General features: G+C 49.1%; 1 protein-coding gene across 9 annotated transcripts in view; it reads left to right on the top strand.

The window, feature by feature from the left end:
- POU6F1 (POU class 6 homeobox 1) overlaps positions 1-12,611 on the top strand; it is a 28,800-nt gene extending 16,189 nt beyond the window's left edge. For 8 of the 9 annotated variants that reach the window (XM_027542892.1, XM_027542894.1, XM_027542891.1 and 5 more), the window contains 8 exons: positions 394-515; positions 1,374-1,599; positions 2,126-2,379; positions 3,078-3,206; positions 3,794-3,997; positions 7,451-7,592; positions 8,162-8,330; positions 9,313-12,611. In XM_027542892.1, the coding sequence (XP_027398693.1) occupies positions 394-515; positions 1,374-1,599; positions 2,126-2,379; positions 3,078-3,206; positions 3,794-3,997; positions 7,451-7,592; positions 8,162-8,330; positions 9,313-9,658 (1,592 nt within the window). In that variant the 3' untranslated portion in view covers positions 9,659-12,611. The remainder of the gene's footprint in view (positions 1-393; positions 516-1,373; positions 1,600-2,125; positions 2,380-3,077; positions 3,207-3,793; positions 3,998-7,450; positions 7,593-8,161; positions 8,331-9,312) is intronic. The other variant, XM_027542896.1, reaches the window with a different exon arrangement.
- Positions 12,612-23,876: the final 11,265 nt, after the last annotated feature.

Raw genomic sequence — 23,876 nt, 5'->3', positions numbered from 1 at the left:
GGTAGAGTGACCATTGATCCAGTTGCTGGATGAGCCAATCAATCCCATTGATTCTGGCACCTTCTCTCCCTGACCCATGTTCATTTCTACTGCTGGTTATGTGATAGGTCCTAGCATCCTACCAAGCCAGGAGATGACAGGCTGATACCCAGCTGTGCCTGGGTCTGCATTTTCTTCATCTGCATGTGTGACGAGGGTGGTGTACCTTCCAGGTCTGGCATAGGGCTTTGCAGCCTCCCATGCTCACTACCAGTAACTTTGGGGGAACTCCCTCTTTGGGCCAGGGAAGACCAGAGATCGGCCTCGGGTTGTGCAGAAGTGCAGTGCGGCACAGAGTCGTCCCACTCCGCCAGGTTCACTCCTTGTCCCTCTCTCTCCCAATGCTGCATGAAGTGAAGTCACTTCCGGGGATGCCTTCGAGCCCTGCCCCTGCCGTTGCCACCTTCAGCCAAGCTCCATGCCAGCCTCAGGCATCACAGACCCTGACGCCACTGGCTGTACAAGCTGCCCCCCAGGTAAGGGCCACCCCAGGGAGCTAGACAGAGGGCAGTGGGCAAGAGCAAGGCATGGGATAGCCAACATGGGCTGGCCATGGCATCTGGGAACTTCATGAGGCAGGACAGGGAAGGGGCTGTGGCTTGAGGGAGGGAATCTCCTACTAGGGACCCCTGGCCTTTCCCCTATCCCAGATCAGGCCCCCTGGGAAAAGTAAGTCTACATTTGTCAGGTAATCCCCTCAGGTCCAGCAAGGATTATAAGATTACAGTAACTCTTCAAGTCATCTAATGATTGAATGAGTGAATACCCTTGTCAGCCCCTCTAGGGGGTTAGGAAGAGTTAATGGCTCCTCATTTAGAGCAGAGGGCAGCCCCAGCACAGCGAGAAGCTGCTCCAGGGGCCTCTAGGCAGACTGAGCACCCTGTGACATCTTTCACTGCACACACAGATATCCAAGGTGTCCGTCAGGAGTGTCCTCTATCATAGCTTCCCAGAGGCCTTTGTGGGCCTTGATGACTCAGTTCCACCAGCCCCTGCCCCTGCTTCCTGGTCACAAAGCATCAGTCCCGTGGGCAAAGACCCAGGGAAGGCTTGGGAGGCGGCCAACCACGGTGGGAGAGACCTGTGACCCTTTCTGATCCTTGGGCAGGGCTGGGCTGTTTCTTCAGGGATGGGATAGTCCAGTCCAGGTCCCTCCTCAGGGATGGGCCTCCAGCTAGGGCTCGTCCCTTCCCCGCCCTCATGCAGCCTTTTCCCCCCTCCCCTCAGAATGCTTTGTGTGTGGTCAGCTGGGTCTAAAAGACCCAGCGTTTGCGCTGTTGATGTTGATTTTTTATTTTTTCTTTTCTTTTTTGAAATCTTGTTTGCTTTTGCAGGTCTTGACTCAGGAAAACTTAGCCACAGTTCTGACAGGAGTTATGGTTCCAGCAGGGGCAGTTACTCAACCTCTTCTTATCCCCATCAGTATTGCAGGTCAAGTGGCTGGTCAACAGGGGCTGGCCGTGTGGACAATTCCTACTGCAACCGTGGCTGCCCTCCCAGGACTGACCGCTGCTTCTCCCACGGGGGGAATTTTCAAGCCACCTTTAGCCGGTCTCCAAGGTAACGGCAACTCTCCCCAGGACTGCACCAGGCCCCCGCCACCTTCCACTACCTTCCCTGCTCATGTGTTTGCCATGTTGGACTCCGAACCCGCGGCCCTCCCAGGGCAAGAGCCCTGGAGTCTGGATCTGGTGCCCCAGGCCCCCAGCCACAGAGCTGCTGCACCACATCAGGACTCTAGGCCAAGACACCACGCTGGCCCAGCAGGCCTGTCTTCCTTCAGCCAACTGTCTGGGACTGCCCTCCCCCCTACACCAGACCTCACCCTGTGACCAGCCTCCTGAGAAGGACTGCAAGAAGATTCCACTTCTGGTTCTGAACCTACACATCTCCAGGCCCTAGGGAGGGGGGATGAGAGATGTTGGCATGTGCCACCCCTGCAAGGATCAAGGGAATCACAGCAGCCTGTGCCCCCACCCCAATGCCCCGACCCCCGTCTCGTTCTTGTACCAGATCCCTTGGGATTGGAGCTGCTCTGGCCCTCGGCTAGGCATTTGAGCGCCTCTGTCTCTGCCTTGCTCCATAGCAGCTGCCGTGCTGAACACCGCTCTCCCGGCGCCTGTACAAGCCGCCCCACCAGCCCAGCCCTCCTCGCCTGCCCAGCCCCGACCACCGGCCCAGCCCCAGACGCTGTTCCAGCCCCAGCCACTGCTGCAGACCACACCGGCCATTCTACCGCAGCCCACTGCTGCCACCGCCACTGCCCCCACCCCCAAGTCTGTGGACACCCCCACACAGATCACCGTTCAGCCTGCAGGCTTCGCATTCAGCCCGGGAATCGTAAGCTGCTGCCCTCACCCAAGCCTCACCGGGGATGGACTGGATCTCTGGCCAAGGGTGAACCTGACCCTTCCCACGGGGCAGTATGGAGGTGGAGGACCAGCCCCCTGAATGCGGCTCTTTTCCAACACTTCGGCAGAGATGGGCTCCTTCCGAGGCAGCTGCCAGCCCATACATCCCAGCCAAGAGCAGACAACCTCTGCCAAGAGGGCTGGCCCAACCTTCCAGAACCTGGACCATGGACCAGCCTTGGAGGGTGGGATGATGTCTGGGGATTGCAAACTTGTGAGCTGTCACCAAAGTGGCGCTAGAGGCTCACGGCCCCATGCCAGTGTCTATCCAGTGTGGCTCCTGGCTTGGTAGTGGAGCTGTTAGGCATGAGTAGATGGCCTCTAGTTAGATGTGGCTAGAGTCACATCAGCCTCTCCAGCCTGGCCCTTCTACTGTCCCAGGGTTGGCCTGAAAGATTAGCCAGAGGTACTCCTCCATGACTGTGGCCCCGCCCTTCCCTGCTCACCTTCTGCAGCCCCTGGCCCTGGATACCATTCAGTTGGTGGACTTGGGCTTGCAGCCCACACTCACATCTGCCCAGCATCGGTTACCCCCACCCCTGTCCCAATATCCTCAGCCCTCTTCCCTCTGCCTTGGGCTCTTTCTTGCCCCGTTGCCTCTGAGCAAGGCTCTTCCTCCACCCACAGATCAGTGCTGCCTCCCTCGGGGGACAGACCCAGATCCTGGGCTCCCTCACCACAACTCCGGTCATTGCCAACGCCATTCCCAGCATGCCAGGGATCAGCAGTCAGATTCTCACCAACGCTCAGGGTCAGGCAAGTGGTCAAAGCCAGGCGGAGGGGTGGGGACTGTGGAGATGCTGGCTGTTGGGGAGGGGCAGGACTGGGTCATAGAAACTCAACCAGGGTGAGAAGCTGCTATTCATTACTGCTTGTGTGACAGCTCTCTGCTGACACTGAGGCCAGGCAGGGGCATCGCCCCCACCCCAACCCTGGCGGTGCTCACTCTTGTTGGGAGTTTTCATTTAGGGAGCCCTCGCTTTGTGGCCATGTTCTGTGGTGCTTTCTCATACATTGTGCCACTTCATTCTGAGTACAACCTGTTGGGTGGAGATTTTTGTTCCCATTTTACAGGAGAGAAGGCTGAGGTTTGGAGAAATTAAGCTAGTTAAAGTGTGGCAGAGCAGGGCTTCACATGTAGGCCCCTCCTGCTCCCTTACGGCTCTGGAGAGAGAATAGAGAAGCAACCCCCAGAGTGTGAATCCTTCACTTTACTGAGAGGACGTGGAGGCCCAGAAGGGTTAGGTGACTTGTCTAAGTCCCTTCCTGCCAGTGTAGGGGTTTGGGTTGGGGGTGGAGCTGGATGCTACCCTCACACTTGGGGTCCCTGTGTTTCCTCCCAGGTTATTGGAACACTTCCTTGGGTAGTGAACTCGGCTAGCGTGGCGGCCCCAGCACCGGCCCAAAGCCTGCAGGTCCAGGCTGTGACCCCCCAGCTGTTGTTGAACGCCCAGGGCCAGGTGATCGCGACCCTGGCCAGCAGCCCCCTGCCTCCTCCTGTGGCTGTCCGGAAGCCAAGCACTCCTGAGTCCCCTGCTAAGAGTGAGGTACAAGGGTTGGGTTGGGGGAGGGTGGCAGGCAGTGCTGTCAGGCATGAGCAGCCTCCCTCCAGAGGCTGGGCAGGACAACATTATTTTCCAAAGCCCCTGGGAAAGCAGGACACCTCCCAAAATTGGAGGGAGGCTGAAGGTAGAAGGTCCCTTTGGTTCACACGTGCTCTGCCCAGAAAAACACCACCACCACCCCGCTCCTTACCCCCACACACCAAACGTGTGTATATGTGCCCTCAGAGGCCAGTGCCACTCTGAGAAGGCCAGGGAAGGGTGGTCAAAGTAAACTGGGCCTTGGGACTTCCCTGGTGGTTCAGTGCTTAAGACTCTGTACTTCCAATGCAGGGCATGCAGGTTCAATCCTTGGTAGGAGAACTAAGATCCCACATGCTGCAGGGTGAAGCCAAAAAAAAAAAAAATGTTAATTGGGGCTCAATCAAATCCAGGGTGAACACATTGCTGGAAAGGCCCTGGGAGGTTCCTTCTGCACCCTCTTCCTCTTCACTCCTTCATCCCTCCACCCCTCCTCCACTCTGCACTGTGGCATCGATTATTCACTCACGTGTTCATTCTAGGAGCTGTTTTGAGTGCTGAAGATATGGAGATGAATAAGATGCCCTTCCTTGCCTTAGGTAGCCCGGCATCAGAGACTATTAAAGTCAGTGTGGCAAAGGCTTGGGTAGGGGCAGGATAAGGTGCTTTAGGAACCCACTCTGCTGACTGAGGAGTTTGACAAGGCTTCACAGAGTGCAACGTTGAACTAATCTAAAGGGATGGGTTGGATGGGAGATTCTTCTACTTCCACAGAACTGCAGGGAGTACAGTGTGCCAGAGCAGGGGTTCTCAAACTTGAGTGTGCCGAAGAACCACCTGGAGGGCATGCTAGGATGCAGATTTCCAGGCCTCACCTTGAGTCTCATACAGTAGGTCTGGAGTGGGGCTGAAGGATTCACATCTCTAACAAGTTCCTAGGTGATGTTGAGGCTTGTGGTTCTCAAATGTGATATGCTGCTTCCCAGCTTCATTGAATAACCTCAGCCTCATCTATAGAAGGAGAAGGCAATGGCAACCCACTCCAGTACTCTCACCTGGAAAATCCCATGGACAGAGGAGCCTGGTAGGCTGCAGTCCATGGGGTTGCTAAGAGTCGGACACGACTGAGCAACTTCACTTTCACTTTTCCTTTCATGCATTGGAGAAGGAAATGGCAACCCACTCCAGTGTTCTTGCCTGGAGAATCCTAGGGACGGGGGAGCCTGGTGGGCTGCTGTCTATGGGGTCGCATAGAGTCAGACACGACTGAAGCGACTTAGCAGCAGCAGTAGCATCTATAGAATGAGAATGATAAGATACCAACTTAAGTTATGAATGTTAAAGATACATTACACAGAAGGTTGGCACACAAAGTGAAATGTGTGTAAAGTGTGTAAAAAATGGTACTCTTATTGTTATACTAGGTAATGGGGAGTCACCGAAAGGTTTTTAGCAGGGAAGTGGCTAGTTAGATGTGTATTTTTAAAATTCCCTTTATTATCCAGGTGGAGCCAAGAATTGGACTGTGCTGTGACTTGAGTCCTATTTGTTGTTGTTCAGTCGCTCAGTCGGGTCCAACTCTTTGCGACCCCATGGACAGCAGCACGCCAGGCTTCGCTGTCCTTCACCATCTCCCAGAGTTTGCTCAAACTCATGTCCATTGAGTCGGTGATGTCATCCAACCATCTCATCCTCTGTCGCCCCCTTCTCCTTCTGCCCTCAATCTTTCCCAGCATCAGAGTCTTTTCCAATGAGTCGACTCTTCCCATTAGGGAGCCAAAATATCAGGGCTTCAGCTCCAGCATCAGTCCTTCCAGTGAATATTCAGGGTCAATTTCCTTTAAGATTGACTGGTTTGATCTCCTTGCTGTCCGGGGGACTCTCAAGAGTCTTCTCCAGCACCACAATTCGAAGGCATCAATTCTTCAGCCCTCAGCTATTAGGAGACAGCTTAAAGAATTCTAGCCAGAGACAAGGAGCTCCAAACAAGGCCCTGGGGATGACGAGGGAATGAATTTTTAAGCTACCAGGAGGCAGAATGCAGGGAACAAGGCCCATCCTAGAGAAATCTGCACTTTCATGAAGCTTTAAAAAAAAAAATCATACTTCAAATACTGATTTCATATATTTATAGTTTATCCTGATTGTAAATATAAGTTGTTTATTAAAATTCCAACATTATGTATGATGTCAAAAAGTAAAAATCCTTTCTAACTCCACTTCCAGAGATGACTTCTGTTGACACTTCACTTTATATGACTCCAGAATTTTTTTCTTGGAAATTTGTATTTTTTTAAAGGAATTATTCCATAAAAATTGTTTTTCACCTTACTTTTTTTTTTCTTTCACTTAGCACTGTGACTCAGAGGTCTTTCCATGGCAGTTATTAAGAGATATTCTTTTTCATGGCTGCACAGTGTCTTACTGTATCGAGGTCCCAAAAGTCATTTGCCAGTTACCTATTAATGGGTATGGGGTTTTCCCGGTGACTCAGAGGTAAAGAATCCACCTGCAATGCAGGTGACGCAGGAGACGCTGGTTCAGTCCCCGGGTGAGGTAGATCCCCTGGAGGAGGGCATGGCAAGCCACTCCAGTATTCTTGCCTGGAGTGTCCCATGGATAGAGGAGCCTGATGGGCTACAGTCTATATGGTTGCACAGATTTGGAAACGACTGAAGCGACTTAGCACACATGCTCGCATGCATTAATGGACATTTGGGGTGTGGTGGCTCTAGAATCAGGTTTAGGTTTCTCCTTTGAGGGCAGAGACTTGAAAGCAGTTATCTCAAGGGCGGATACTTGGAGCTTTGACCAAGTACGCTGAACCTTTCTGAGCCTCTGACCTGCCCGGGTCATAGACACCTGCAAGGCCTCGGCTCGGTGGGGCACATCCTATGCTTATTTTGGAGGTCATCATCATTCAGTTCAGTTCAGTTCAGTCGCTCAGTCGTGTCCAACTCTTTGCGACCCCATGAATCGCAGCACGCCAGGCCTCCCTGTCCATCACCAACTCCCGGAGTTCACCCAAACTCATTTGTATCGAGTCGGTGACGCCATTCAGCCATCTCATCCTCTGTCGTCCCTTTCTCCTCCTGCCCCCAATCCTTCCCAGCATCAGGGTCTTTTCTAATGAGTCAGCTCTTCATGTGAGGTGGCCAAAGTATTGGAGTTTCAGCCTCAGCATCAGTCCTTCCAATGAACACCCAGGACTGGTCTCCTTTAGGATGGACTGGTTGGATCTCCTTGCCTGGGTGGATGCTGATGCATAGCTTCTAGTCTTGCCTTTTGATGGGGCACAGGTAAAAGTGTGCTGGGTGAGGAAGGATTCCATGCCAGCTTTTGCCCTACCTCTGGACTGCCCACCCTGCTGAGCCAAGCAGGCGGGCAGTGGGGGTTTGGTGGCTCTTCTTCTCACAGGTGCAGCCCATCCAGCCCACACCAGCCATGCCCCAGCCGGCCGTGGTCATCGCCAGCCCAGCCCCAGCAGCCAAGCCTGCTGCCTCTGCTCCTATCCCGATCACCTGCTCAGAGACCCCTACGGTCAGCCAGCTGGTGTCCAGTAAGTGGCTCCAAGGGAAGGGTATGGCGAAGGGGTGAGGCATTTATTCGGACACCCTGACCACATTAGATGATTCTCCCCTTAGTAAACTTTCCAGAGTCCAAAAGGGAAGAGCACAGGCCCATTGCCAGGAACTGACTTTCTTATTCTCATTCTATGGAGCTGGATTCTGTGCATGACCGTGGTGGAGGCTGCTTAGCCGGCTGTCTGGCTGCTTCTCTGAGAAGCCAAATCATTGGCTGTCTCTCTTATGGTCTCTCACCAGTATTTGAAGAATGTGGGTAGCTAACAGGTGTGCGTGGGGCCAGCCTGGGGAGAATCAGGGAGGGTCAACAGTTAGAGCTGGAAGAACTTAAAATAGACCTCTATCTACAGGCACCTTGGTCCTGGCCCACTGCTCCCATCTTATTTGTCTTGGAGACAGGAATGATGAAGGTCTTAAGGGTACACAGGCTTTTTGTCAAACGTCCTGATCCCTCACTACTCACCAGGGCTAGGCCAATGGGCGGGGTAAGCAGTGATGATTGTCTGTCTTACACACTCACCCCTGCCCCCTTCCTCTGGCCTAGAGCCACATACCCCAAGTCTGGATGAGGACGGGATCAACTTAGAAGAGATCCGGGAGTTTGCCAAGAACTTTAAGATCCGGCGGCTATCCCTGGGCCTCACACAGACCCAGGTGGGTCAGGCTCTGACTGCAACGGAAGGCCCAGCCTACAGCCAGTCAGCCATCTGCCGGTGAGTAAGACTGCCTGGACAAGAGCAGGACACTCACAGGAGCTCAGGTATCTGGCGCTTAGACATGAACACCTGGAGTAGTCAAAGTCTTTCTGGGGCCCTCTGAAGTTTATCCTCCAATCCTGAGCATTTATATTATCTATTTAGGAGGAATCCAAGATCCTGATCCAGTTAGGAATCCTAGAGGGACAGGAGTACAGCTTATGAAATTAATCACAAGAGTGGGAACTTCAGTTCTGGCTTGGTTCTGAACTATAACCGACCATCACCTCTATCATGCTTCCACCCCCCCATCTTGTGAGACATGACTCTGAAATGATGTAACTGACTTTTCTGTATGCAGTGTACAGACTGGTTCCGGTGCCTGTATTATAGTTGATTGTAAAGTGTAAATCAACTATACTTCAATTTTTTTTAATGGTGAAAGATAAAATAAAAAGCACATCCCTAAGCCATGTGCTTTTTCTAAAAAGCACATGGCTAGGTATGGCCAAAAGGTTTCATCTGTTTGCCAACTCTCTATATTAGATTAGAGTGACTATTAAGATACAATGTCATGTTGGGAATTCTGTAGTCTCATCTGGGCTCAGCCAGAAAGAGTATTCTGACTTAGTGATGTTGCAGTTGGAGGAAGACAGCACTTAGGACATCTATTTGCCATCTTTGGAGGCCTCTCAACATGATTCCTCAAAGGACCTCACCCATTTGGGTGTGAACGTTTTGGAATGGTGTTCATAAAGCAGCTGCCCTGTTATCATTGTACTGTAAACAGGCCATGGGAATGGTCTCCCTGTTATGACCTGGGAGACAGGACAATCTGAGGAGTCTGGGCTGGGCCGAGCCAGGGGATATTAGTAGGAGTTGTGAGGGGAGCACAGGTCTGCCAGCCCCAGGAGGAGCAGCCCCCTGAAGCCAGCACTCACCCCTGGGGTTGGGAGTAAGACACTGTCACTGTCTCTTCCTGGGCCTGGGTCACCCACAGGTTTGAGAAGCTGGACATCACGCCCAAGAGTGCCCAGAAGCTGAAGCCGGTGCTGGAGAAGTGGCTGCATGAAGCTGAACTCCGGAACCAGGAAGGCCAGCAGAACCTGATGGAGTTTGTGGGAGGTGAGCCCTCCAAGAAACGTAAGCGCCGCACCTCCTTTACCCCCCAGGCCATAGAGGCTCTCAATGCCTACTTCGAGAAGAACCCGCTGCCCACAGGCCAGGAGATCACCGAGATTGCAAAGGAGCTCAACTATGACCGGGAAGTTGTGCGGGTCTGGTTCTGCAACCGGCGCCAGACACTCAAGAACACCAGCAAGCTGAACGTCTTTCAGATCCCTTAGGGCTCAGCCCCCAGCCCTGTGTTCCAGCACTTTGTACCTCCCTTGGCATCTGGCTCCGGCTGCCACCCTGCGGCATCCGTCATTCTGCTGCCTGTGGCTGTGATTGTCCTGGGTTGTGAGACTCCACCATGCACCTGTGTGTCAGCTGCCTCCCTCCTCTTCCCCGTGTCGTCCGCATCCCAGGGAGGGCAGTGGGGCCCACCTGAGACCTCCAGGTTTGGGGCTGGTCATGCTGAAGGAGGGGATTTGTCGTGTCACTTAAAGAAGCACTTTGCTGATGTGTGTTTTAAAGGGTGAATTCTGGTTGGGAACCAGAGGCTCCCCATCTTTGGGACGGGGCTGTAGTAGCCTCTAGGACCACTGGCCATTAGCTCTTGTTTTCGATGGCACTCTCTCCACTGTCTCTTCTCTGTTCCTCTGTGTGACCGTGGCAGGTACAGCGGCTCGTGCAGTGGAACCACAGCCTCACCCACCTACCCTCTGCCTGCAGGCACACTGTCCCCCAACAAAATCCAAGAGATCTTGTTCTGAAAAGTGTGATGTGCAGCTCAGAAAGTCAGATTCCATGTATGCCTCGACCTCAAGGTCAGGGGGTTTCCATAGACCTGGGGCCAGAACACATGATTGCTCCCATCTCTCCTTGGCTCCTATGTAGGGGAAATTGCACTAAAGCAGAATTTTTTCTTTTATACATCATGTCGGAAGAAATCAGCAGTGAACTCTAGCTGTCCTGGAGTTGACCTGAGTCTATAGCATGTTGTGAAGTGAAAGTCACTCAGTTGTGTCCGACTCTTTGCGACCCATGGACTGTATAGTCCGTGGGATTCTCCAGGCCAGAATACTGGAGTGGGTAGCCTTTCCCTTCTTCAGGGAATCTTTGACCCAGGGGTCAAACCCAGGTCTCCTGCGTTGCAGACATTGCAACCAGCTAAGCCAGCAGGTTGGGAACTTGATAAATAGGCATCTCTCCCAGATTTTAATCTGATCTCTGTCTGTGACCATCTCCGCATCAGAATGATGTGGTTAAGAGAACTTGCAGCCTGGAAAACCCCCTTGCCCAGATAAGCAGGCACTCAGGGGCAGGGGCGGGGGAGGGGAAATGAGGATAGGAATGCTGAGTCTCTCTTGCCCTCACACTCACCTCCCACCCAGTCCTGGGGTCTTCTCATAAGCAGCAAATGAAATGACACCAGACGGGAAGGTCCTGGGAAAAGCCCACATCCAGAAAGAGCGGACAGCAGCCTGGGAAGGTCCTCTGTGGAAGGTGACTTAACTAATTTTCTTTGTAACTTGCAGTCTTGGATACCAGAGGAGAAATCTAATTTTGTCCAGAGTCTTAGACCATGTGTTTGTGTGAACAAGCCCCCCAGAGTGCTTCTGAGTTAAGAATACCCCTAGAGCAGACTGGGTTTTGCCTTTAGAGAGGGTATCTGTGGTACACTGGAGCTTAGCATCTCCTGCAAGATGTTCAGTGAGTTTCCCATTCTCCCTGCAGCTGGGCGTCCCCTGGAACTCAGTATGTGACTCCGGGAGGTCAGGAGGGCACTGGGAGGTTTGCTAGAGGAGCCCAGACCTGCTATGTAGACTAGACTTAAAGGTCACGCACAAGTCACAGGGGTCAGCCGCCCCCGCCTTTCACAACTCCTGTCCTTACAGAACCTGGTCTCTAGCAGCTGCCCTCACACAATAAATCCTGAAGAAGTGACTGCCAGGTGAGGGCATGTCGCCACCTCCATGGGACACTGGTGCAGAGCCCAGCCTTGCTTCCTCTGGAAGACTGGGTTTCCTTTCCTACCTGAAGCTGGTGCGTCCCAGGTGTTTCAGGGCCACTGTGGCCGTCGTCTTGGTAGCCCTGCCAGTGAGAGGGCACTTGTGTGTCAAATTGCCACGTACGCGCACACACACCCCCCACACCACTGGATTCTGACCAACCAGACTTGCTCAAGTGTGGTGGGGAATGAGGAAGCAGGTGCGCACCTCGCTTGCCGCAGCCTCCCAGCAGAGAATACGTCTCCAAGGGTAAGGCTGCGCACTCAAGTTCAAGGTTATCCACCCGACCCAGTGAGGTGACAGGCGCACTTGAGAGGGGCACTTGAGAGGGGTGTCGTAAACAAGTTTTCAGGGAGAATCAAGTACCAGAGTTTGTGAAGGATTCAGTGACTTACAGTTCAATTAATTAGAGAGATACAGGTTTTTACCCTCAGGCCTTTGCATTCAGATATGCTTTCTTTCTTGCGAGAGACAAGTGGGTCCTGGCTGGTGCACACAGGAGTAGCATGCGATCCAGGGCGTGTCCATGACAGTGGATATGCCGGAGGACACCATCTGTCCTGAGTCACGGCAGGAAAAAGCTGCTCTAAATTAGGCCTGGCCATGCTTTCTTAGCTCCTCCCACATCTAAATCTGTCTTCCCAAGGCTGGGTAGAACGAAAGCTTTTCTTCTGCCGGAATGATGGGTTGGTCTTTCAGAGAAACAAGCCCAGGGGGAGGGGGGTCAGAGTGTTTGCAAGCTGAATTCCCCAGGCAGGGGCTACAGGGTGTCCCTGAAGTACGCACACAGCGGAGCTCACCAACTTGATCTCTGCTCTTACTGCCCCACCGTAGGGCCCCCAGAAGCAGCTCTGGCCCTGAGGTGGGGTTTTGTTTTGTTTATATCCTTGTTAAGAGCAGCATCAGACTCTGAAGGGACTTGATACTGATTTTGTTTTAAAAGCACCTTTCTGGTTACCAGCTAGAGCTCAGTGGCTCCTTTGCCATGGAAAGGCAGGCGAAAGGGCAGAAGAAGCTTCACTGTTTGCATGTGGTTTTGTTTTTGTTTCAAAGACCAAAATGTTTTATGGCTTAATGAATTGGCTGGGGCCTTTGACCCTGCACTAATCATGACATTTTATCCAAGTGGGGTTCAGGGAGAGAACTCAGCCAAGTGGATTAAAGAACCTGTTTGAATTTGGAATGAGAGGCCCTGGCATTTTTGTATGTCCTTGGAAATCCAATCACCTTCCTATGCCTAGATTCCCTTCCTGTCTCACAGGCCAGGCTCTGACACCGAGGTTCTAACTGTTCCTGGACGTGGACAAAGTCTGCTGAGAGCTGGAGTGAGGGGTGGGACGGGGAGAATGGGGGGAGGGGGCAAGCACTTGGTGTAGTTGTGTGGAATAAACAGTATTTTTTCTTTTGTACTGGTCTGCTTGTTTCTCTTTTACCTCTCAGAGTGATGTAAGAAAATCAGGGTCAGAGACCAGGGGATGAGCTAGCTGCCTTTGCTGGCAGAGCTTGTGGCCTGGAAAATCCCATTGCAAGAGGAGGAGGATCAGTGCCCTGGACTCCTGCTTCCCGGCCATGATCTCCCTGTGGGGTACAGGGTCAAGCGGGTGTGACCTTTCTCTTTCCAGACCACCCCTGATACCTAGGACCCCAGAATTCCCTGCCAGGGGGCAGCTGTTGTCAGAAAGCTGGGTGGACAGAGCTTGGCCGTGCAGGCTGGATGCCTCTGCATATGCTCAAAGCCCTTTACAGTGTGAGGTGGAGCTGCGACAGGGTTCAGAGGAGGCAAGCTGGGGGCCAGGACTGAGGCGCATTCTAGCACAGAACTGGAGGGAGCCCTAGAAGTCCAAATTCAAACCTGGCCTTCCAGGCCATTATGCAGGCATGCTTATTGTGATGAGAGGCTAGAATAGTCACAGTTAGGTTGATTTACGCTTTCCCTGGAGAAGGGCATGGCAACCCACTCCAGTATTCATGCCTGGAGAATCCTGTGGACAGAGAGCCCAGCAGGCTATATTCCTAGGGTCACACAGAATCAGACCTGACTGAAGCAACTTAGCATGCACCCACATGCTCTATAAACATTTAGATATAGATAAGAGGATCTTCCTTTGTACTGTTTCCCAGGCCAGCAGATAGTATGAGCAGGCCCACCACTCAAGCTCAGAACTGGGAAAGTATGGCTGTAAAAAGGGTCTCCCTCCTAGGAGTAGGGGTCATGCCATACCTCCATGGAACTCGCCCTCTCCCCAGTCCCCTGCCCCATCTTCTTGGTATTGATAAGGTCTGGGTGACATAATCTAAACTGGTGAGAACAAGGCATCACCTTTGATTCCACCCAACCAGAATTCCTGAGTCAGGCACTGTGCCGGGTTCTAAATCATGCTCTCCCATCCCTTCCCCACCCAAGGGGCAAGAGATGTCTAAGATACTGATGTTAGGTTTGGGGATCAGAGGCGCTTTACAGGACTTTGAAATAATGAGGCCAAAATGACACAGAAGCCAGCACTTCTCTCTGCATAGATCTCACGATCCTAATATTGACTGTCCACACTAGGCTGTATATTGTCACCCTGCTTATTTAACTTATATGCAGAGTACATCATGAGAAACGCTGGACTGGAAGAAACACAAGCTGGAATCAAGATTGCCGGGAGAAATATCAATAACCTCAGATATGCAGATGACACCACCCTTATGGCAGAAAGTGAAGAGGAACTCAAGAGCCTCTTGATGAAAGTGAAAGTGGAGAGTGAAAAAGTTGGCTTAAAGCTCAACATTCAGAAAACAAAGATCATGGCATCCGGTCCCATCACTTCATGAGAAGTAGATGGGGAAACAGTGGAAACACTGTCAGACTTTATTTTTGGGGGCTCCAAAATCACTGCAGATGGTGCCTGCAGCCATGAAATTAAAAGACACTAACTCCTTGGAAAGAAAGTTATGACCAACCTAGATAGCATATTCAAAAGCAGAGACATTACTTTGCCAATAAAGGTCTGTCTAGTCAAGGCTATGTTTTTCCAGTGTGAGAGTTGGACTGTGAAGAAGGCTGAGTGCCGAAGAATTGATGCTTTTGAACTGTGGTGATGGAGAAGACTCTTGAGAGTCCCTTGGACTATAAGGAGATCCAACCAGTCCATTCTGAAGGAGATCAGCCCTGGGATTTCTTTGGAAGGAGTGATACTAAAGCTGAAACTCCAGTCCTTTGGCCACCTCATGCAAAGAGTTGACTCATTGGAAAAGACTCTGATGCTGGGAGGGATTGGGGGTAGGAGGAGAAGGGGACGACAGAGGATGAGATGGCTGGATGGCATCGCTGACTTGATGGACGTGAGTCTGGGTGAACTCCGGGAGTTGGTGATGGACAGGGAGGCCTGGCGTGCTGCGATTCATGGGGTCGCAAAGAGTCGAACGCGACTGAGCGACTGAACTGAACTGAACACTGAACTGAACTCGGGACCCAGGCCAAGGGCACAAAACAGGTGCTTGATAAATAGCAGACAGATGATTGAATGCATTTTCTACCCACTTTTTCAAGGAAATCCTAAGAGCTGAGTCCCCGACTTCAGGCTACTGGGAGAAAGCAGGTTCAGAGGCTTTGGCAGTAGCACTGCAAGGTTTAGACTGTGACACAGGGGAGTGAATGGAACCTGGGCAGCGACTGGTCCTGGATGCAGACAGGCATCTCCCAACAGGTCCCGGCAGAAGCATCAGCAGAAGCTGTTACCTCTGGCTCAGACCAGTTGAGGATATTTCCTGGCAACTGGCCCCAGAAGGCTTTAAAGGAAGGGGGGTGGGTGTATGGAGGGACTGGAGTTTCTACTGTCCAGTCAGGGATGTTCCTCTGGGTTCCTGAACTTGTGTGTGTGTGTGTGTGTGTGTGTGTGTGTAGGCTTCCCCACATCAGTAAGCAATTCTCGGATACTAGCAGTGTGTCCAAAAACTCAACTCAATTCTGACATTATCTACCTAGAGATGGCATCAGATTCCATAAGTAAAGGGCTTTGTCCCAAAAGACCACCCTTCACTTCAGATGCCTTTTCTCTCAACTGCAGGGTCCATCAAAGAAGCCAGACTGGGCCTCAAAGGTTCTTTGTCTGGAATGTATGGAAGACATGAAGAGTTAAAACTAGATAGTCCCTGAAAAAGGCCTGCCTGGATAATGATCTCTTCCTGTGCCTGGAGGAAAATGCCTGGTGATTTACTCGGGACCTCAGCAACAGTGACTGACTCTTTAATGAATGAGAAAGAAAGCCCAGGGGATGGATGGGTGCGGATCCTCCAGAGAGTTTGAGCCCTCAAGCCTCTGACACCTGGTAGCTCAGATCATAAAGAATCTGCCTGCAGTGTGGGAGACCTGTGTTCAATTCCTGGGTCGGGAGGATCCCCTGGCGAAGGAAATGGCAACCCACTCCAGTATTCTTGCCTGGAGAATTCCATGGACAGAGGAGCCTGGCGAGCTACAGTCCATGGGGTCGCAGAGTCAGACACGACTAAGCAACTAACACAGACAAGGAGCTGAGGCGCAGAGAATACAAGGAATCTACTCCGGGTTGCTTTGTTTGTGAGCAACAGAACTAGGCCTTAAATCAAGATGTGCTGTTTCTAAAGCCTGTGTGGTTAACTTTGTCCCATACAGGGTGGGATCTGGGGAGTGCTTGCTATCTGTCCTGATCTTTTGGGTAGGATTTCCACATTTCCACCTTCCAGGGTAGGTCTTGCTGTGTTCCATCTAAACAGTGTCTAGTTTCAGGACCTAGTCTAGGGAAATGAACACTTTACAATGAGACCAACGGTTCGGAATACTAAATTTGGAGCTCTGGGCCACAGGTGTTCTGGCTAATCACTCAAATTTATTATGAGTAATGGTCTAATAGGAACCATGATTTTTGTTATAGGTACAAAATTTTGATTTCTTGATGGATGCTGCTGGATGTCCAGGGGAACACCTGATGATCTTTTCTTGGAGGCAGAGCTCCCAGGACTGCTCCTGGAATTCCTGTTTCCAGGCCTGGCATTCCAACTTCATGAGTAGCTACATTGGAGAAGGAGAAAATGGGGAAAGTCCACTCCCTGGGGTAAAAGTGTTCACCCCTGAAATGTGGCTCAGCTGGTAAAGAATCCACCTGCAATGTGGGAGACCTGGGTTTGATCCCTGGGTTGGGAAGACTCCCTGGAGAAAGGAAAGGCTTACCCACTCCAGTTTTCTGGCCTGGAGAATTCCACGGACTGTGTAGTCCATGGGGCAACAAAGAGTTGGACACGAATGACCGACTTCCACAGGACTGGAAAAGGTCAGTTTTCATTCCAATCCCAAAGAAAGGCAATGCCAAAGAATGCTCAAACTATTACACAATTACACTCATCTCACATGTTAGTAAAATAATGCTCAAAATTCTCCAAGCCAGGCTTCAGTAATATGTGAACCGTGAACTTCCTGATGTTCAAGCTGGTTTTAGAAAAGGCAGAGGAACCAGAGATCAAATTGCCAACATCCACTGGATCATGGAAAAAGCAAGAGAGTTCTAGAAAAACATCTATTTCTGCTTTATTGACTATGCCAAAGCCTTTGACTGTGTGGATCACAATAAACTGTGGACAATTCTGAAAGAGATGGGAATACCAGACCACCTGACCTGCCTGTTGAGAAATCTGTATGCAGGTCAGGAAGCAACAGTTAGAACTGGACATGGAACAACAGACTGGTTCCAAATAGGAAAAGGAGTACGTCAAGGCTGTATATTGTCAACCTGCTTATTTAACTTCTATGCAGAGTACATCATGAGAGATGCTGGACTGGAAGAAACACAAGCTGGAATCAAGATTGCCAGGAGAAATATCAATAACCTCAGATATGCAGATGACACCACCCTTATGGCAGAAAGTGAAGAGGAACTCAAAAGCCTCTTGATGAAAGTGAAAGTGGAGAGTGAAAAAGTTGGCTTAAAGCTCAACATTCAGAAAACAAAGATCATGGCATCCGGTCCCATCACTTCATGGGAAATAGATGGGGAAACAGTGGAAACAGTGTCAGACTTTATTTTTGCGGGCTCCAAAATCACTGCAGATGGTGCCTGCAGCCATGAAATTAAAAGACACTTACTCCTTGGAAGGAAAGTTATGACCAACCTAGATAGCATATTCAAAAGCAGAGACATTACTTTGCCAACAAAGGTCCATCTAGTTAAGGCTATGGTTTTTCCTGTGGTCATGTATGGATGTGAGAGTTGGACTGTGAAGAAGGCTGAGTGCCGAAGAATTGATGCTTTTGAACTGTGGTGTTGGAGAAGACTCTTGAGAGTCCCTTGGACTGCAAGGAGATCCAACCAGTCCATTCTGAAGGAGATCAGCCCTGGGATTTCTTTGGAGGGAATGATGCTGAAGCTGAAACTCCAGTACTTTGGCCACCTCATGCAAAGAGTTGCCTCATTGGAAAAGACTCTGATTCTGGGAGGGATTGGGGGCAGGAGGAGAAGGGGACAACAGAGGATGAGATGGCTGGATGGCATCACTGACTTGGTGGACTTGAGTCTGAGTGAACTCCGGGAATTGGTGATGGACAGGGAGGCCTGCCGTGCTGTGATTCATGGGGTTGGGAAGAGTCGGACACGACTGAGTGACTGAACTGAACTGAACTGAGCGACTTTCAATTTATTTCACTTTCTGAAAGTCACAGAATTCCAGGGATAAACACTGTCTGACGTCTTCTCCCCTCAGGTGGACCTGGGCTCAAGGACCTAAGTCTCAATGCTAATCTGTTCTCCAGCTGATAGGGGGGCCAAGCTTTAGGACTCACTTTTCATTTCATCTCTGTTTGTTTTAGAATGGCAAGGAGGACCTTTGTGAAGTCTTTGTTTTGGTTCAGAATTAAAACTTAACCTCAAACCTTTCCAAGAAATATATGTCTTTCCTTTTTCTAAGTATTTCCCAGAGGACAGGGCTCCATGGGATTTCCGGATATGGCTATGTCTTCCAAATATCTAATATGATTCTCTTCCAAATATTAATATAAATATCTCTTGTTTTATTATCTTTCAATATTTATGTATTTAGGCTTTTTTATTTATTTATTTGGCTGCACTGGGTCTTCATTGCTGTGCCAGGCTTTCTCTAGTTATGGCGAGTGGGGACTTCTTTTCATTGCAGTGCACAGGCTTCTCATTACAGTGGCTTCTCTTGTTCTGGAGCACAGGCTTTAGGCATACAGGCTTCAGTAGTCGGAGCTCGAGGGCCCAAGAGCGCTGGCTCGGTAGTTGTGGAGCACAGGCTTAGTTGTTGCATGTCATGTGGAATCTTCTCAGACCAGGGGTTGAACCCATGTCTCCTGCATTGGCAGGCAGATTCTAATCCACTGATCCACCAGGGAGGGCCCTCTGTTTTATTTTTCAATCTATTCCCTTTGAGCTATTTTACTGTTGATGAAAAATCATACTTCATCCAATGTTCCTTCATGGGAACAATTTTTTGAAAACTTGATATTCTCGTCTCCACAGATTCAAACTTCAAGTCTGAAAGGAAGAAAGGATGGAAAGTTGTTGTTTTTTTTTTTAGGTTATAACCATCCACAGGGGTGTGGCACCATGGTTAGATGCTCAGAGTGTAAGGTCAGTCAGTCAGCCTTTACCACTGGGTGACCCTGGACAAGTCAGTCAGTTTTTCTAAGCCTCAGTTTCCTTATCTATGAAGTGAATCTAAAAGTGGTGCCTTCCTTACAGGGGTGATGTTGGGAGGATTGCTGGGGTCCTGCCCCGGCTGATCCAGGGTATTCAAAGCGGGGATGGCGTCGGCGACCTATTTATTTAAATATTTTATCAAAGATATAAAGAGTAATAGGATGAGGATAGCTCAGTAGGAAAATTCAGTGGAGAAAAGAGGCTGAGTAGCTTGGTTTACGCGGGAGACCAATAAAACTTCAAGACAAGAAGTTTGCACCACTTACGTAGGCCACAGGCGTCCTTCGGTTCTCCCGAAGGAGAGGAGACACTGAGGCCTCCCCGGTCGGATCTTAGAAGCCCAGGCATAATTAGTAAGCATGGCGGGTTCCGCGCTCCAGATGGAGACTCAACCAGAGTGAGAGAGAGAGCGACATGGGGAGACCAGTATTTCGAGAAACTGATCCCAATTCTTTATTTTCCAGAGTCTGTTTTTATACACTGAGATGTTATACAAAAGTCACGCGGGGTCAGCAGTCCTGACTTTTATCAAAGTCAGGTGCTTCATACAAATGTATACAGAGGTCTTAGGGGTGTTACATCATCTTCTGGCCAGGGGGGCCTGCTGACAATTTACGACCCTCTCCTTGTGACAGCGGTCAGTCAACCAGGACACTTATTTCTCCAGGGGTGATTATTCTCAAAACAGACGCCACCCAAATAAAGTTACATTCCTATAGGGTGAGGGTGTAGTGGGTTTTAGTTAAGGAAAGAATTTACTTAGCCTAAGGTCTAACGTGATTAGTATCAAAGGTTAATACTTATTTCTTCTATATATTCATTAATGTGTGTAAGGTCAGGGGATGTGGAGACTTAGCAACAAACATTGGCTCAACAAATGAAAAACCCTTCACCAATACAGTTTCTAATCAGCCCATTATACTTATACTAATAGTTTTCTAACTTTTCTAAGGAACCTGTTTTTAGAAGGTTTAAAGCATCTCGTGCCTCTCACGGTTGGGAGGCTGTGAGCAATCACATGTGGCCGGACAAGCCCGTCAGGCAGGCTAGAGAACCTTCAGAGGAGTTTGTAGGTTAAAACACTCTTATCACGCCCAGGAATTATTATTAACTGGAGCTCTAGGTTAACTCCTTCTCCGAAAGAGGTGGTGGGGGACAGCCCCCCGTAAAGTCAGAGATGTAGGTGAGAGCACAAAGTAGTAAAGTAGGCAGGCTCTGGTAATGGGGGTAGATGCTCGAGGAGTTCCAGGGGGACTCCTGAGGCTCGATCCCGCCTTTGCGTATGTTGAGCCTCCTTCCTCATGACCTTTGTCACGGGCGGAGTACCTCACTCTGGCCCCCAACAGAGGATGAAATGAGATAATCTACACAAAGCATCTAGTCAGGGCTGGGTACCTAGCAAGGGCTCAGGAAATAGTAGCCTGTCATTATTATTAGCTATTATTTGCTCTGTATCTGTACAGTCCCCAGCACTGTACCACCAGCTATTAGGCAAAGGCCAGCTAAGAGAACTAGGGACTGGACTGTAGTTCCTGGCTCAGATGCTAATTTATGTAATATTTGTTACATATTCAAGAATACGTTTTTTTGTAAGTTATGAAAAATAATGATGAAACAATAACCCATGGATCTACCATTCAACTTGAGTAAACTACTGCTGCTGCTGCTGCTAAGTCACTTCAGTCGTGTCCGACTCTGTGCGACCCCATAGACGGCAGCCCACCAGGCTCCCCCATCCCTGGGATTCTCCAGGCAAGAACACTGGAGTGGGTTGCCATTTCCTTCTCCATGAAATGGAGAAGTGAAATGTGAAAAGTGAAAAGTGAAAGTGAAGTCGCTCAGTTGTGTCCGACTCTTAGCGATCCCATAGACTGCAGCCTACCAGGCTCCTCTGTCCATGGGGTTTTCCAGGCAAGAGTACTGGAATGGGGTGCCATTGCCTTCTCCAGAGTAAACTACTACCATGGGTTAAAGCTACTTTTGAGTTCCTCCCCAGCCCACCTCATTGCCTTTTCTTAGATGTGACCATCTATTAATAGAAAGAAAGCTGAGCACTGAAGAATTGATGCTTTTGAACTCTGGTGTTGGAGAAGACTCTTGAGAGTCCCTTGGACTACAAGGAGATCCAACCAGTCCATCCTAAAGGAAATCAGTCCTGAATATTCATTGGAAGGACTGATGCTGAAGCTGAAACTCCAATACACTGGCCACCTGATGGGAAGAACTGACTCACTGGAAAAACCCTGATGCAGGGAAAGACTGAAGGTGGGAGGTGAAGGGGACAACAGAGGATGAGATGGTTGGATGGTATCACCCACATAATGGACATGAATTTGAGTAGGCTCTGGGAGTTGGTAATGGACAGAGAAGCCTGGTGTGCTGCAGCCCATGAGGTGGCAAAGAGTCAGACATGACTGAACGACTCAACTGGTGATCTGAAAATGAGGGTTTGTGCTGGCGTCTTCATTTACTGGCTTGGTGACCAGAATAGTCAGTCGTTTAATCTTACCGAGATACAGCTTTTTTATATTTGAAAAATGGGGATAAAACCATACGTGCTCCACCTTCTTCCACGTACTCCATCTTCCTCCTTTGAGGTTTTAATAATGTCCATTCTTAATTGAGCATCAACTATATACAAGGAACTTTTTTACATTATCAATAATCCTGAAAACAATTGTAACTAGATTTGCAATTCTAAATATAAGTATTAATGACCTTCATTTTTCCAATAAGGAGAGGAGGCTGAAGCCTTAATTTCGCCAGAACTAAATTGGGGTGCCAATCTCAGAGAACACAGGTTCCACCCCTAGTGGGGAAACTAAGATCCCACACACCACGCAGCCAAAAAAATTATAAAGCCCTGTTTATAAAGGATTTTGACTATGACACCTCTCTTTTGGTCTCTGAGTTCAATAATAGAGTTGTGTTTATAATTTCATTCCTTTTAAAATGAACATGTATGTATATATAATCCCCTAAATGATATATTATTTAATTTTTCTGGGTTTTGAGCTTTATAAAGTGATGTTATACTGTATGAGCATTTCTGCATTTCCCCCACCATTCTAAGACTAATTTATTCCTGTATTTGCATATAGCTGTATTCATGTTCACTGCTGTATAATAATCTATAACACTCCAACTCACCCTTTCTCTTGTTGGCAGACATTTGTTCTGTTTTGCTGCTGTAAATAGTGCTGCCATGAACATTCTCATACAAGATTCCTAGTGTGTGTGTGTAAGAGTTCTCTAGTATATATATGAAGAGTGGAGTTGCTGAAGCACAGAATAATTTTCAGGACAATTTCTAAAGAGGTTGTAGTCTGCAGAGAACACAGGTTCCATCCCTAGTGGGGAAACTAAGACCCCACACACCACACGGCCAAAAAAATTACAAAGACCTGTTTATAAAGGATTTTGACTATGACACCTCTCTTTTGGTCTCTGAGTTCAAGACCCCTTCCTTTACACACAAACACATACAACTGGCTCAAGGGAAGAAAAAAAATGTCTTGAAGAGGTATTAAATGTCTTGAGAATGAACCAAGACTTGGATGCCAGGCTTACTAAAGTAAGAAGATGGATAAGACAGAGCCCTCAAAGATAGAAGACTCTAGGTGAAACTGGGAGCATGCTGTTAACTTCATGTCAACCTCTTTTCTTTCTATCTTTCCTTTTTTAAATTCAATAAGCATTAAAAAAAAAACTATGAATGTAGGAACTATATCAGGAGATATTTAGAACAGAAACCTGAAAAATATGTATTCTCTTTTCTTTAGGAGGTCATAGTCTAGTGATAAAGGCATCTATCTACTTGTATCTATCTTAAGACATTGTACAAATTAAATAACTGAATACAGTAATGAACCAATACTTTCATACAGGCAATGTCTTGAGTGAAATTACCCTTATAACTTTATAATAAAATTATCACATAATTCTATAATCCATTCTGAGATTGGCACCTCAATTTAGTTCTGGCGAAATTAAGGCTTCAGCCTCCTCTCCTTATTGGAAAAATGAAGGTCATTAATACTTATATTTAGAATTGCAAATCTAGTTACAATTGTTTTCAGGATTATTGATAATGTAAAAAAGTTCCTTGTATATAGTTGATGCTCAATAAAGAATGGACATTATTAAAACCTCAAAGGAGGAAGATGGAGTACGTGGAAGAAGGTGGAGCACGTATGGTTTTATCCCCATTTTTCAAATATAAAAAAGCTGTATCTCGGTAAGATTAAACGACTGACTATTCTGGTCACCAAGCCAGTAAATGAAGACGCCAGCACAAACCCTCATTTTCAGATCACCACCTTTTAAAAACCACAACACTCTTACCTATCTCATGCTTTCCTGTTGAAAAGCATTAAAGGAGAATTCGGAAGATAAAAAGACTATCCAGGTAAGTGGAACTTAAGTAGGTTCTTGACCCCAGGAGAGGTGAGTTTAAGGAGAGAGTATTTAGAAGCATACAAACACTTGTTAGGATAACAACCAAGAGTCAGCCAGGGATGGGTGTAGGTTCAGCAAGACTAGAGTTAGAGCTCCACCCACGTCTTAGGGTTTTGACTAGCTACTGAGCGGACGCCAGAAGCCTGAGAACAACTAGGAAAGACGTTTAAACCCGGCCACCCGACGCACCCCAGTCCTCTCCCAGATCGCCCAGTCCATCTCAGGAGGCGGAGAGTCGTGGCGTCGCTAGCCTATCATCATTGCCAAGCTCAGCGGAGTCGATTCTTAATTGGCCAGTGTTAGGGTGACGTCACACTAGC

Source organism: Bos indicus x Bos taurus, chromosome 5 (assembly GCF_003369695.1).
Source record: "Bos indicus x Bos taurus breed Angus x Brahman F1 hybrid chromosome 5, Bos_hybrid_MaternalHap_v2.0, whole genome shotgun sequence".
In the NCBI taxonomy this organism is placed as follows: Eukaryota; Metazoa; Chordata; class Mammalia; order Artiodactyla; family Bovidae; genus Bos; species Bos indicus x Bos taurus.
The sequence above is the reverse complement of the archived record's forward strand: the minus strand, read 5'-3'. Positions and strand labels throughout refer to the sequence as shown.